The 16,451-nt window shown below is 45.3% G+C and overlaps 1 protein-coding gene across 1 annotated transcript in view; it reads left to right on the top strand.

Moving 5' to 3' along the window:
* Window positions 1–5,802: 5,802 nt before the first annotated feature.
* The window catches only part of FAM241A (family with sequence similarity 241 member A), a 37,391-nt gene continuing 26,742 nt past the window's right edge, over window positions 5,803–16,451 (top strand). The window contains exon 1 of the mRNA XM_056551773.1: window positions 5,803–6,217. Within this exon, the coding sequence (XP_056407748.1) occupies window positions 6,098–6,217 (120 nt within the window). The 5' untranslated portion in view covers window positions 5,803–6,097. The remainder of the gene's footprint in view (window positions 6,218–16,451) is intronic.

The following is a 16,451-nucleotide window of genomic DNA, read 5'->3' as shown; positions in this document are numbered from 1 at the left end:
TGATTTGAACATACTTTATTTTTTTATAAAACTTTTTTTAACTTTTTTTACAATTTTAAAATGTTTACAATGTTTTCGGTGCTCGATTGCTAAGGGCTGCCGGGTACTCCCGTGGACTTTTTCTTTTTATAAATCAACTGGTGCCAGAAATGTAAACAGATTTGTGAATTACTTCTATAAAAAATCTTAATCTTTCCAGTACTTATGTTACGCCGAGCACTCCGGTTCCCTGCTCCTCCCCGGAGCGCTCGCGGCGTTCACCTTCTTGCAGCGCCCCGGTCAGACCTGCTGACCGGGAGCGCTGCATTAATGTTACCGGCGGGGATGCGACCCGCGTAGCGGGACGCGCCCGCTCGCGGCTCGCATCCCGGTCTCCTCACCCGTCCTGTTCCCCGACGGCTCAGTCCCGCCGCGCGCGGCCCCGCTCCCTAGGGCGCGCGCGCGGGCTCTCTGCGATTTAAAGGGCATATGCGCCACTGATTGGCGCCTGGCCCAATTAGTGCTCACACCTGTGCCCTCTCTATATAACCTCACTTCCCCTTCCCAGTATTGCCGGATCTTGTTGCCTTGTGCCAGTGAAAGCGTTTCCTTGTATGTCCCAAGCCAGTGTTCCAGACCCTCTGCCGTTGCCCCTGACTACGATCCTTGCTGCCTGCCCAGACCTTCTGCTACGTCCGACCTTGCTCTTGCCTAATCCCTTGTACCGCACCTGTCTCAGCCGTCAGTTGGGGTTGAGTCGCTATCGGGTGGAACGACCTGGGGGTTACCTGCCGCTGCAAGTCCATCCCGCTTTGCGGCGGGCTCTGGTGAAAACCAGTAACCCCTTAGATTCCGTTCCCCTGGTACGGCCCACGTCATCACCCCACTGACACAGAGGATCCACCACCAGTATCCTCCCAGTATCCGGATCCTGAAAACTTATTAGCTGCGCAATACTACAAAGGAAATGATTTTCTTTTTGGAACACAGCGCTCTCTGCTGACATTATGACCACAGTGCTCGCTGCTGACATCTCTGTCCATTTTAAGAACTGTCCAGAGTAGGAGAAAATCTCCATAGAAAACATATGCTGCTCTGGACAGTTCCTAAAATGGACAGAGATGTCAGCAGAGAGCACTGTGGTCATGATGTCAGCAGAGAGCTCTGTCTTCCAAAAAGAAAACCATTTCCTTTGTAGTTTACAGACCCTAAAAATTACTGGAATGATTAAGATTTTTAATAGAAGTAATTTACAAATCTGTTTAACTTTCTGGCACCAGTTGATTTAAAAAAAAAAAAAAGGTTTTCCACGGGAGTACCCCTTTAACCAATCATCGATGCACCGATGACCAGGAAGAACGGGTTAGTCCCCGTTCTTCCACACCAACCCATCTGCAGCCTGCTATTAGAACACGGAGCTGCAGATGTGACTGGCGTTTAATGGGGTATTCCACTGGAAAAAAAATATCTTAAATCAACTGGTGCCAGAAAGTTAAACAGATTTGTAAATTAGCAAAATTTAAACAAAAGCCAACCCCTCAAAGCTAGCATCAGTTACCTGATACAGAGATGAAAAAATATTGAAAATGACTGGATCGTGCTTCAATTATAACATGAAAATGTCAAATTTATTTCACAATATAAAATATGAAAAATTTATAATTATTATTATTTTTTTTTTAAACAGTTAGTCCTCAAAGCACAGGGCCCTTGTGCTGAGGGAATTATGATATAGAATAAAATATATTAAATGAAATGGCAATGTCAACAAACACCGATAGCTAGCATTAGGAAATTTCAACAATGTGGTATCACTTTAGATAATTCGGCCCCCGGTAGTCCGAAAATGAACTCAAGTCCCATAAATGGTAAAAGTTCCAAAATGATGGAAATAGAAAAGATGTGTTATAGTTACCAGCCTGCAATAAGTCCCGACAGCAGGTCACCTTGAGTTAAAGTGTGAAGTCCGCACATCTAAGATGGTACCAGACGCTGGCGTGCGTCTTCTCGGCGGTCTGCCTGGCACAGACCAGCTGGAAAGATAGCCGCTTTCGGAGTTGTTGCTGTAGATGGTAACCGAGCGATGTAGCAGGTGCGGACCTCTAAGTAACTCGGTGGTAGGTGACGTCACAGGCGCTGGGCAGCGCTGCCTGGAAGCTGATCTCAGGAGAAATATGCTGGTTTGCAGAGTTTGATCGGAAGTCACCGGTATGGAGTCAGGTATCGGTGATATGAAGATGATATATGTACACCTACTACATATATCATCTTCATATATCATCTTCATATCACCGATACCTGACTCCATACCGGTGACTTCTGATCCAGCTCTGCAAACCAGCATATTTCTCCTGAGATCAGCTTCCAGGCAGCGCTGCCCAGCGCCTGTGACGTCACCTACCACCGAGTTACTTAGAGGTCCGCACCTGCTACATCGCTCGGTTACCATCTACAGCGAACAACTCCAAAAGCGGCTATCTTTCCAGCTGGTCTGTGGCAGGCAGACCGCCGCAAAGACGCACGCCAGCGTCTGGTACAATCTTAGATGTGCGGACTTCACACTTTAACTCAAGGTGACCTGCTGTCGGGACTTATTGCAGGCTGGTAACTATAACACATCTTTTCTATTTCCATCATTTTGGAACTTTTACCATTTATGGGACTTGAGTTCATTTTCGGACTACCGGAGGCCGGATTATCTAAAGTGATACCACATTGTTGAAATTTCCTAATGCTAGCTATCGATGTTTGTTGATATTGCTATTTCATTTAATATATTTTATTCTATATCATAATTCCCTCAGCACAAGGGCCCTGTGCTTTGAGGACTAACTGTTTAAAAAAAATAATTATATTTTTTTTTGAATATTTTATATTGTGAAATAAATTTTACATTTTCATGTTATAATTGAAGCATGATCTAATCATTTTCAATATTTTTTCATCTCTGTATCAGGTAACTGATGCTAGCTTTGAGGGGTTGGCTTTTGTTTAAATTTTGCCATTTTAATTCCAACAGTAGGTGTAGGTGTATAGCCCTCTTACCTCGGCTAGTTAATTGTGAGCTGCACATTCCCTGTTTTGTTTTACAGATTTGTAAATTAATTCTATTATATAATCTTAATCCTTCCAGTAGTTATCAGCTGCCGCATGATCCACAGGAAGTTGTTTCTTTTTTGAATTTCCTTTCTGCCTGACCACAATGCTCTCTGCTGACACCTCTGTCCATTTTAGAAACTGTCCAGAGTAGGAGCAAATCCCCATAGAAAACCTCTCCTGCTCTGGATAGTTCCTAAAATGGACAGAGGTGTCAGCAGAGAGCACTGTGGTCAGGCAGAAAGGAAATTCAAAAAGAAAAGAACTTCCTGTGGATCATAACGTCAGCTGATAAATACTGGAAGGATTAAGATTTTTTTTTTTAATAGCAGTGATTTACAATTATGTTTATCTTTCTGGCACCAGTTTATAAAAAAAAAAATGTTTTCCAGTGGAGTACCCCTTTAGGCTAGGTTCAGACTACGGAATCTTCGGGCAGAAAATTATAGACTGCTATGTGTTCCGCTCGGATTTCCGCCTGAAGAAAGAGCAACCCCTTTCTTCAGGCGGAAATTTTCTAGCGGATTTTGAAAGCCGATTTTCCGCTTCACAAATTCTTAAGTGTGAATTTGTGAACGGAAAACCATTCACTACACTAGACATTTTAGCAAGCGGAATTTCTGACGGAAATTTTACATCTGAATTTCTGTCGGAAATTCCGTAGTCTGAACCTAGCCTTAATGTTTAAATGCCATGATCGCTATTGATCACTGAATTTAACCATTTAAATGACCAACATCGGAACCAGCTCCAATGTGCATCCTTCCCGGAAGATGTCAGCTGCTTAAAGCAGCGGGGATCTGCCGGTTATGACGTGGACCCAACCCGTGGACCTGCACCATATTCCCCTCACCCGATCCATGACCTACTGGTACGTCATAGGTCGAGAAGGGGTTAAAGGGACCTATAAGCTAAGTTTACACAGCGGAATTTCTGCACAAATTCCGTTCAGCAAAGCAAAGTGAAATTGCAATGTAAGGAAGAGATGGCCAGGCCAGCCTGTATATTGGACCTGACTGTTGAATAAATCTATTGGAAATCTATAGCAGAGCTTCAGATGATGTCACGCCAGCTGGGGAACACCCCTTCCCAGTCTTTGGAGCTCAGTAAGACTGAGCAGAAGATACACACAACATCAAGGTAGAAAACTAACAAAGAAAAATTATAAAAATAAAGGCAGGGGTGGTTTATTATTATGATGGGAATGAACTGGGAGTATTATACATTTTATCAAGCACATGACAGGTACTCCAAAGTTTTTAGAACCTCTAGTGTAGTGATTATTGGAGCTTTCCAGCGAATCATACATGTACAGGGCCGGCTCCACCTATAGGCAAAATAGGCAGCAGTCTAGAACGCCCTCTTGATGGAGGCGCTGTTCTGCCCTCTGTAACAGAGTTAATTCGCCAGGTCCTGACAGCCGCTAAGCTGTCACCCCAGTAGTGAGGTGATTACATAAGAAGGGGGTTTGTTACAGTGTGTCACCCCAGTAGTGAGGTGATTACATAAGAAGGGGGTTTGTTACAGTGTGTCACCCCGGTAGTAAGGAGATTACATGAGGAGGGGGTTTGTTACAGTGTGTCACCCCAGTAGTAAGGAGATTACATGAGGAGGAGCATTGTTACAGTGTGTCACCCCAGTAGTAGGGAGATTACATGAGGAGGAGCATTGTTACAGCGTGTCACCCCAGTAGTAAGGAGATTACATGAGGAGGTAGTTTGTTACAGTGTATAACCAAAGTAGTAAGGAGACTACATGAGGAGGGAGTTTGTTACAGTGTATAACCAAAGTAGTAAGGCCCCTTTCACACTATAAAAACACTTCCATTATGAACGCCCGTTAGGAAATCGGCAGTTATACGGCCGGTACAAAATCACTAACGGCCGTTAGAAAATCCAATTATAGTCTATGGGACTTTTCTAATAGCCATTTTAACCTGTTATTGCCCGTTATTAATAACGGCCATTATTATGGGACAGTTGATAGTAACGGTAGAATTAGTGCATGCACTATTACTCCCGTTCATTTGCCCACGGGTTGAAACTGCTATTACAAAAATCCCATAGACTATAATGGGATTTTCTAACGGCGGTTAGTGATTTTGTACCGGCCGTATAACTGCCGATTTCCTAACGGGCGTTCATAACGGAAGTGTTTTTATAGTGTGAAAGGGGCCTTAGATAATTACATAAGAAGGCGGTTTGCTACAGTGTGCCACCCCAGTAGTAAGGAGATTACATGAGGAGGAGGTTTGTTACAGTGTGTCACCCCAGTAGTAAGGGGATTATATGAGGAGGAGGTTTGTTACAGTGTGCCACCCCAGTAGTAAGGAGATTACATGAGGAGGAGGTTTGTTACAGTGTGTCTCCCCAGTAGTAAGGAGATTATATGAGGAGGAGGTTTGTTACTTTGTGTCACCAGAGTAGTAAGGTAATTACATGATGAGGTTTGTTACAGTGTGTCACCCCAGTAGTAAGGGGATTATATGAGGAGGAGGGTGGTTACTTTGTGTCACCAGAGTAGTAAGGTAATTACATGAGGAGGTTTGTTACAGTGTGTCACCCCAGTAACAAGGTGGGGCGTGTTAAGGGAGGAGTCAAGGGGGAGGTAAAAGTAACTTTTGCCTAGGGTGGCAAAAATCCTTGCACCAGTCCTGTACGTGTATTACCTATCCTGAGGACAGGGCTTATGAGGAGAATATGACAGCTGACTGGTGGATTCCTCCTCTCCGTCACTGATCATGACGCCTCACTCAGCGAAGCGGCACATTCCTCTACCTGCGCGGGAGCAGCGGAGGCCGGCATGACGTCAGTGTGATGATGTCACCGCCAGGACGAGCCTGCTGCGCGCTATAAAGCCCGTTTCCTCACAGCCCCGAGTGACAGGCGCGCCCCTGTGCAGGAAGGAAGCAGTCTGTTCCGTGCCCCGGAGTAACTCGCTGCGGCTATCGGGAACCTCCAGTGACTGCGGCCGGGTGCGGCTCTGTGTGTAGAGGCGGAGGAATGATACACTGACTGGCGGCATGGAGAGAGCAGGAAGGTCCGCTCTGGAGCAGCACAGCCCGGGCTGCAGGCAGCAGAACGAGTGCGGACACATGAGCGCCCAGCAGGCAGCCGGGGACAGCGGCTTAGTACGGGCGCAGGTGAGAGAGACTGTGTATGCTGTAGTGGCTTTACACAGCGGCACTACAAGTCCCAGCGTGCCCCCTGGTAGTGACAGCTGGAGTGTCACCTGTTCAAACAGCGTGCTGCTCCTCTGTGTACCAACACGTTATTTACTATGAGCACAGTTCACATTGTTCGTTTTATTACCATAAAGTTTAATAGAAAGTTCTGTTCATGTGATCTGCTTGTTACTTTCCTTATACATGACCTGGATACTTAAAGGGGCTGTCCATTATCTGTCCAAATAGTGTGTTCCTCCTCTGTTGAAGAACTGTCACTCAGGAACAGTGTCGCCCAACCAGAGTGCCTCGAACTTTTGGGAAACTACAACTCCCAGCATGCCCGGACAGCCAAAGGCTGTCCGGGCATGCTGGGAGTTGTAGTTTCCCAAAGCTGGAGATTGGCTGGTTGGGAAACCCTGTTCTGCAGGACCTGTATCCCATCAGTGTATGATCACTGTGGTGGCGTTGCTGGGATATATAAGCGGAATCTCTGCTCTAAATTTCCGTAGCACTTACACAGGGAAAACCAAAATAGCAAATTTGCGCCTGTGGGTGCAGATTTTATTGCTACTTTTCTTGTTTCCCCCACCCAGCAATGGCGCATGGTCATGTGTGACGCCATCCATAGCTGTTCCATGGGATTTTCATGTCGCCAAAGACTCCCGTATGCAGTCCAGCAGGTACCTGAGAGATGTTAGGCCTTGTTCATATGGCGGAATCCGATGGAAAAATTCTGCTGTACTGTTGAGCAGAATTTCTGCACCGGGAAACCTCTCGCGCGGAAATTCAAATTCCTGCCGCTGCAGAAAGAATTGACGCACCAGGGCTTTCAGCAGAATCTGCTTGGAAATGCATTGCCTTCTATGCAGACGGCATGTTTCTGAGTGGTCCTTCTGCCGGTACCCGCTGGCTGCGGAATATCTGGCAGGAAATTTTCCAATAGAAGATTCAGCCGTGTGAACATGGCCCCACAGAAATGCTTTTGGGGAGACGTTAGTATACTTTGTTTGTTCTTATTTGTGGGGTTTGTTGCAAATCTGCAACAACAATGTAAAATCTCTACCGCCAATTGACTTGTATAGCGTAAAACATTGTTTCCCAACCAGGGTTCCTCCAGATGTTGCAAAACTACAACTCCCAGCATGCCTGGATAGCCTTTGGCTGTTCAGGCATGCTGAGAGTTGTAGTTTTGCAACACCTAGAGGCACCCTGGTTGGGAAACACTGGGGTAAAAGGATGGTTGCACAAAGGATTGTTGGATGGTCCATGCAGCCACTAACTTCCATCATTGTCGGAAGCGCATCCCCTGTTTAGAGTGTTGTGCTGCCTACTAAACTGAATACTCCTGTCCTAGATGTATATTTTTCATCTATTTAGTATGCACACTGCAATAAGCAAGTGTGTGGTGAATACTTCTGCGCTAGACCTTCATCTAAGCGATATGAAGTGTGAAGTTTTCTTCATTACTCATTTAGGCTGGGTTCCCATCACGCTTTTCCCCATACGGGAGGGCATACGGCAGGGGGGAGCTAAAAACTTGCGCTCCCATATGTAATTAATTTTAAAGGGGTACTCCGGGGAAAACCTTTTTTCTTTTAAATCTACTGGTGGCAGAAAGTTAAACATATTTGTAAATTACTTCTTCCTGTACTTATTAGCTGCTGAATACTACAGAGGAAATTCTTTTCTTTTTGGAATGCTCTCTGATGACATCACGAGCACAGTTCTCTCTGCTGACGTTATTATAATAATAATAATAACGCTTTATTTATTGTTGTCCTTAGTGGGATTTGAACCCAAGTCCCCATCACTGCAAGGCAGCAGTGCTAACCACTGAGCCACCATGCTGCCCTTAGCATACATCTGCTCTGCATGGTTGCTAAAATGGACAGAGATGTCAGCAGATCACTGTGCTCGTGATGTCATCAGTGTTCCAAAAAGAAAGGAATTTCCTCTGTAGCATTCAGCAGCTAATAAGTACTGGAAGGAATAAGATTTTTTAATAGAAGTAATTTACAAATATGTTTAAATTTCTACCACCAGTTGATTTAAAAGAAAAAAGGTTTTCACCGGCGTACCCCTTTAATAAGCCGACCGGAGGGAAACGTTCGGTCGGCTCATTTTTGCCCCGTATGCGCTTTTACAAACGTAATGGGGAAAAACGTAATGGGAACCCAGCCTTAGTTGGTGAGCTACATGGAGATTTTACTGTATAAAAGCACATATACAGTGATGGGATGTATCGTCTATATAACTTGCGTTGATCCTCCAGAAGGAGAGCAATCGAAAGGGGGCCTCAGGGCCTCCTTAGTTTTTGCCCTAGTTTATATTGAAAGAAAAAAATGTAAACTGATTTTAAAGGGGTCTTTATTCAATTAACATATAGCAGACTAGGTACTAGACGACTGGGAGTACCACTACTGGGACTTACTAATTGTTACTCCTTGCTGCCCCCCTGCAGTTAAGAGGAGGAGCTCCTATTGAGTGAATAGTGGTTGGGAACAGTACGCAGAAGCAAAGGCACAGTTGACTTACTCCAGTGATGCAGCGGTTCAGCTCTGACCTTTATAGCTGAATGTGCCAGAGTTGTTATTGAGTGGCAAACCAGTACACCACATCTCCATACAAGGGATTTACAATGGCTGCAATGGAGAGGCCCACAATCTTTTAGTCAGCTAGATTATACACAGAATAGAGGACATGCAAAAAAAAGTGCATCAGTGTTTGACGTTTGCTACGGCCCATCACTCTGACCCCACTGACCATATAGACTGTTGTTTTAAAACAACAAAAAAGGCTCTCTAGTATAAAGTATTCTACAGGACCGTAGTTTACAGCATATTCTATTACTTGCTGGTAGAATCCCCTTAAGGGTTGTTTTTTCTGTATATTAATCCCTATGGGGACAGAATGCATTTTCTGCTCTGAGGAAATGGTGTACACTCCGCTGATCTAGCACTAATATGAGCGGGGGCCTTCTTCATGCCATAACCTGGAGAGCTGTGTCTTGTGATCAGTTCCCTTCAGCATTTGGATGGCATATTCACTTCAGGCCAAATGTACGTTATAGCAGTGTTGTTTTGCTTCTTTACACTACATGTGAGTCAACATATGTGAAGCTGAGTTAAACATTAATAGTATACCGTATATCCTCGATTATAAGCCAAGTTTTCTGCACAATTTTCCTGCTGGAAACTCCAACCTCGGCTTATACTCAAGTGAACTCTCCGCCTGTCAATCCCTTCTCAGTGGTCTTCAACCTGCGGACCTCCAGATGTTTCAAAACTACAACTCCCAGCATGTCCGGGCATGCTGGGTGTTGTAGTTTTGAAACCTCTGGAGGTCCGCAGGTTGAAGACCACTGTGGCGTTCGTCATCATCCAGCCCCCCCCCCCCCCCTTTTTGTTTTGTACTCCCCTCAGCGGGAAGTTAGGGTGAGCTGGTCCGGGCCATCTATGCTGCAGGGACCGTCCGGTGGGGAGGATTAGTCGTTGCGGGCTGTCCATTTTCACCGGGGGGGGGGGGCCTCCGGGCCTGGCCTCGGACTAGTGACGTTGCCTTGACGACGACGCACAGGGATGTTGCTGCCCCCCCTCGTGAAAATGGACAGCCCGCAACGACTAACCCTCCCACCGGACGGTCCCTGCAGCATAGATGGCCCGGACCAGCTCACCCTAACTTCCCGCTGAGGGGAGGCGAGTACAAAACAAAAAGGTGGGGGGGGGGGGGGGGCTGGATGATGACGAAGGGTGCAGTTGTCTTCAACCTGCGGACCTCCAGTGGTTTCAAAACTTCAACTCCCAGCATGCCTGGACAGCTGATGGCTGTGCGGGCATGCTGGGAGTTGTAGTTTTGCAACATCTGGAGGTCCGTAGGTTGAAGACCACTGATGAAGAAATTGACAGGCGGTGATGATGACGGGGGTCTGGATGATGACATGGGGGGGGGGGGGATGATTTATTTCCCACCCTAGGCTTATAGTTGAGTCAATTATTATTATTATTTTTTTTTTCCTGGGTTTTTGGGGTGAAATTGGGGGCCTCGGCTTATATTTGGGTCGGCTTATACTCGAGTATATACGGTAAGTAACAAGACAGTAGCCTGACTTTATTTAGGCAGCAGCCTTCATGTTGCTTTGCAGATGTTTTATGGTGTTTGTTTCCTACCTGGGCACAAATTGGGGCACATTTATACATATGGCTAGTTTAGACTTGCTGAATGTGACATGTTTTAGCAAACATGTAATATGCAAAGTGACTCCGAGCAAGTACTCCATATTGCTGCATACCCACGAAAAGTCCCTAGTAAGCGTGGTGGACCGCTGCGGTGATTTGTGGAACCACGGGTGTTGCAGTGAGTGGTGGGATCAGATGTTGTTAATCCCGGGGGTCGGATGGTATTAACCCCTATGTGTTCGGGACGCCAATGTGGTTTTTGGGTTCCGGAACACCACACGCCTGGATTCTCCGCTATCCCACGGGCTAGTAGGGAATAGAGTCCACAACCAGTTAGGGGTAAACGGAGGCTTGACTGAATAGAAGACAGGTGTCATTATCTTCACAGCTATGGCCAGAATTCCCAGAGAGGTGACCAGTATCCAGAGGACCTGCAGCTTGCTGGACCAATACTTGTAATATACTTTACTTTGCCTTGTAATTAGACTTGACTAGTTGTAGTGACAGCAGACATAGACTCGTAGACTTACTGGAGAGTTGTAGCTTTGTGGCCTCCAGATGCTGAACACTTGTCTCTAAGGCCTCTGGTGCTTGCTGCCTCAGCAGAGACTTGTTCTCAGCTGCAGGTGGTGTAGCTAAGAGCAGATGGAATCTCCGAGAAACTGTATTGACCACCCCTTTATATAGTGGGGGGGGGGGGGGGAACTGGACTAAAGCCCATTGGTCAAGCTGTGGGTCATAGCTTAAACCTGGTGCTCTCTGGGAGTACATGTTACAACAAATCATATAGCTGCATAACATGTGACAGGTCCTTGAGTCCTCCAAAGGTCCTGTATACTATCTAGACACAAGGATCATGCCTATGCTTTTAAAGGAACATACACACATTTATTAAACCAACAGGAGAACAAGGGGACTCCTTGCAGGGGAGCCCCCAGGTCACTGAGGGACTCAACCTGACAGGGCCTACAGGTAGTACAGGAACGTGTACCTGTACTGGGACATCACATAAGCAAAAAGATCAGGCTATAGTACCAGACATAACCACTAAACATCTGAGGCTGTGCTTGGTAAACAATGAAGGGGACCGGGGGGATTTATCAAAACCTGTACAAAAGAAAAGTCGTGCAGTTGTCCATAGCAACCAGTCAGATTGCCTCTTTCATTTTTAAAAAGGGTTCTGGAAAATAAGTGATCTGATTGGTAGGCAATTGAACCACTTTTGCTTTGCACAGGTTTTGAGAAATCTCCCCTTAAGTGCTTGTTGGAGCAGATGATCAGCCAGGGTGCCAAGAGTTATTCTACCAATCAAAATTAAGGACCTATCTATAGGATAGGCCACTGATAATATAAGTTCTGGATACTCCACCGGCCAGCGTTCGGAACCCAATGTTCTAAATGCTGTTTTCGCACTGTGGGGGGGGGGTCAGCCACACCCCTCGTGACGTCATGGCTGCACCCGCTCAATGAAAGTCTATGGGCCTGTGGAGTACCCCTTTAACCCCTTAAGGACTCAGCCCATTTGGGCATTAAAGCGTACCCGTCAGAGCCAACAAAATTTTTTTTTTAAATATATCACTCAGTACCTAATCCTGACCACGTACATCTAATTTTTATGTGTCTAGCACCTTTATTTTTTTTATTACACTTTTAACTTAGCTCACTAGTCTGAACTCCTCTCAAAGGGAGGGGGCGTGGCCTCACTGTGCAGGTCTCCGCCCCCTCCCTCAGTATGCTGTCTGCTCACATCTCCCCTAGCATTAGGTAAACTACAACTCCCAGCTTGTCCTCACTGACAGTAGCGGGACACAAGCTGACAGTGGAAGGATTTTTCCTCCAGCTCTGAGCCCTGTGCTCACATCTGTCAATCGAGGAAGTGTGTCCATGACATAGGTGATGACAAGTGGACACAGCAGGACTAGCATGTGTCCAAGCAGGCAGGGGGGCAGTTGTCTGACTGGCTTTTTCAGTATGAAATACTGAAAATTTTCTAATGAAGCAATTGCAAAACCTTTTGGTTTTGCATGCTTTACAACATATCAAAAGTTTTTGTATCTGACAGTGCCCATTTAAAGGGGTACTCCGCCCCTAGGATAGGGGATAAGATCTCAGATCGCTGTGGTCCCGCCGCTGGGGACCCCCGCAATATAGCAAGCAGCACCCATCTGTAACTGCTTCCGTAAGCGCTGGAGGATCTCAGGCTAATTCCTCCCAACCACAGGGACGCCCTCGTGTGACGCCACACCCCCTCAATGCAAGTCTATAGGAGGGGGCGTGACAGCCGTCGTGGTCGGGAAGAATTAGCCTGAGATCCCCCAGCGCTTCCAGAAGCAGTTACAGGTTGGTGCTGCTTGCTATATTGCTGGGGTCCCCAGCGGCGGCCAGGACCTGCCGCGCATGATCCGAGCATCGCTCCTTTGCTCGCGGTGATGTACAGGACGTAAATGTACATCCAGGTGCATTAAGTTCCACCTCACCAGGACGTACATTTACGTCCTGTTTCGTTAAGGGGTTAAGCTCTCTTCACACCTGCATTTATTTTATTTTTTTAAAGCAACTGAGGCTGCTTACAGCATCTTTAATGCAGATGTGACCATATTCTATATTCTGTTAAAACACATTGTAATGTAATCTCCCTATAAATATGGTGCAGTCTCATGTTGCTGCCCATATGAGAACAATGGTTGCCCGGCCTGCCCTGTGTTTTCGTTTTGTTACATAATAGCAAAAAAATTCTGAATAAAATGTTTAAAGTCTGTGCAAAGCTCACCGTGCAGTGCTAACACACAGCAGGATTCATATAGGAAAGTCACTTTATGAGCTTTACAGTAATTTCATTACAATTATCCACTTATCCCTGGTGGATTCATTAGTGTTCTGTGTCCCAGATAATAGATTTCCATGGCCACAGCACTTGTTGCCTGTACAACAGCCATAGAAGAACCATAGCAGTTACAAAAAAAATGTAATTGTCTCTCAGAAAAGAATGTCATTGACATTTTTAGGCCAAAATCCTCCGAATATTTCAGAGGTGTGTGTGTGTGTGGTAAATAAGCCCACAGTCAGATGTGACAGAATGTCATAGTGGAATTTACAGTATATTGTAAATATGGTCATGTTGTGGACTTTCATAATGTTGTAGAAAAGCCACATATTTAATCCTTTGAAGTCCATAGGCCTTTTGATAAGCTGGGTTTGCACTACTTTTTTTTTTCAGCACATCTTGGGTATACCAGCCAACCTGTTAAAAAAATAAGTATATTTTGCTGACGTGTACTGGCAGCGGGCCCATTCGGTTTAATGGCCTGAATGTAGTCAAGTACAATTTCCTGAGCGTATTTGTTTTGGGAGACTGAAGTCCCACTAAATAGTTCTTTAAAAAATTTGTGACTGTGGAATTCTAGATCTTATCTGTCTTGACATTTTCTTACCACACTGGTTACATAAATTTATTAACTTTTTTTTATTATTTTTTTTTTTTATTGACCTGTAGTACATTTTAAAAATAAGTTTTTAATAACCTCTTTATAGCTCCAATGTCCAGACTCTAAGGGTGTGTTCACACGGAGTACTTGCTGATTATGCTGCATATTCCACCTCAGTTTCAGTGTAAATTCAACCCGGAGTCTGACACCCATGGATTCAGTAAGATTTCCACAACCTTGTTCACACGTTTTCAGCATGTAAATTTATATGCTGATTTGAATTATGTCTGAATAATTGACATTCCCACTCTTGAGGCAGAATCGGCAAGCAAACATCCCATTGAAGCAGAAAGAGGATTTCGGCTCCAAAATTTCAGTAAGCTAATTTTCCTGTGTTAGGGTATGTTCACACATATTCCGCTGCATATTTGAAAGTGGGCGGGCTCTTCTTGGCTGTCCGCTGCAGATTTTCCGCGGTGGTATTTACACTGAGGAAAATCCGCCGCAGTCCCTACTGACTTCAAAGGGGCTTGCGGCGGATTTTCCGCAGCGCAAAATTCTGCTGCGGAAAATCTGCTACAGACAGCCAAGAAGAGCCCGCCCACTTTCAAATACACAGAGGAAAACACGCAAAAAAATCCGCTCGTGTGAACGTACCCTTAGGGTGCTTTCACATATTTTTTTGCTGCAGATTTGTTTCTGCAGTCAATGGGCAGCAACATCTGCGGCAAAAATAAGCACGTGTGAACGCACTCTTGGGGTACGGTCACAAGGGCGGATTACCTGTGGAATTTCCACAGTGTATTTGCTGCAGAAGGAAAATCTGCTTCTGTTGAGGGTTTTCTGCTGACCCATTGAAGTCGAAATTCAACAGGTAATCCGCCTGTGTGAATGTGTACCCTAAGGGCTCGTTCACACAAGCGGATTTTCCGCAGCTGATCTGCTGCTTTTTTATTTTTTTTTTATTTTTTTTTAAGATGTTGAAAATCCTCACAGCAAAATCTACTAGTGTGAACGAGCCCTAAGGGTGTTTTTACTTCCTTGCTACCAATACCTACCCCTGATTCCAGATATGGGGATTTTAATATTTGTTGACTACCTGTACTCTTCACTGTATTGTCAGATGGGCAAGAACAATATGATTCATGTCCCCTTAACCTCCTAAGGTAAAGACATTTATTTGAGATTAAAGTCCTCAGTGACTGCTGCCAGCATTTGGATGTTCTTTGTTGTAATGGGTGTTTTCATAGAGAAGGTATAGTACATTTAGTAAAGTAGGCTTACAGTAAATCTAATTGTAAATAGGTGTTCCTGTTTATGCCGCTCACATCCCTAATTGTAGCTTTCATCCATTAATTATTTATTATTGTTGTGCCTGCATCATAGTGACAGGGCAGAGGTGTGTCCTCGATTATTAGTGGCTGATTCACTCAACGTTTCCTTATTTCACTATTAACACTGTCATTCTATTTCCAAGAAAATAAGCCACAGTGATGGTCCAAAGTTAAAATGAATCTGGTTGTAATAATCATAAGTAAGTAAAGTACAATTTAGAGAGCAACCCCCTCCCTTTCTAGTCACCGCATCATCTAGAGGACTTCAGTCTACTGGAGCCTTTAATCAGTGTTCACATGGTGCATTTGTGTGCAATTTGTTCTATTCATTTGGCAAAGCAATATATTGTGGGTTTTTTAGGCGTTCCTAAAGCCCTGTTTCAACATCTCCCCACAGTGGATACATTCCTTAATGGAGTGCATGTAGCTTTAGCCTTGTATACAAATAACCTAGCCCAAGCAGAGGAGCTTTCTTTTGCCCCTGCATCCTCTAGGTCACTTGTTTTACCAGCATCCCACCTAGATATGCCCCTGGTAAAAAAGTAAAAAATAAGACCTTGACCTTAAACTAGAGGGTGTCAAATTTGTTTTCGCCAAGGACCTTTTATGGTTGCCTCTTTATACTCTTCTGAAATTGTGAGATCCAGCAGGCCTTGTGTTTGACGTGTGCTGTATAACCTTTATGACAACATTTTGTTTTCCCATAGTCTCCTCAGCAGCACAATGTGGGGGCGTCTCCACCCCAGTGAGCTAAATAGGACCGGGATTTTTTTAATGATTAAACAAAACTACAGGCTGGAAAAGGTGGATACAGTCCTAGGAGAATCTCCTCCCTGCTTACACCTGAATCAATGTCAACTTGTACTCTAGAAAGCCAGGCTTTCATAGCTTTTAATTACCTCAAGAGGCACAACCTACAGCACTTTGACTGGAGGCTGTAGTGTAGGACCGTCTCAGTCACCTCAATACGACGATCCATAGGATCTTTTAAAGGGGTTCTCCGGTGCTTACACATCTTATCCCCTATCCAAAGGATAGGGGATAAGATGCCTGATTGCGGGAGTCCCGCAGCTGGGGATGCCCGTGATCATGCACGCGGCACCCCGTTCATAATCAGTCCCCGGAGCGTGTTCGCTCCGGGTCTGATTACGGGCGACTACAGGGCCGGCGGTGTGTGACGTCACGCCTCCGCCCCCCCCGTGTGATGTCACGCTCCGCCCCTCAATGCAAGCCTACGGGAGGAGCGGGGCGGAGTGTGACGTCACACAGGGGCGGA

This window comes from Hyla sarda, chromosome 1, assembly GCF_029499605.1.
Source record: "Hyla sarda isolate aHylSar1 chromosome 1, aHylSar1.hap1, whole genome shotgun sequence".
Classification (NCBI taxonomy): domain Eukaryota; kingdom Metazoa; phylum Chordata; class Amphibia; order Anura; family Hylidae; genus Hyla; species Hyla sarda.
The sequence above is the reverse complement of the archived record's forward strand: the minus strand, read 5'-3'. Positions and strand labels throughout refer to the sequence as shown.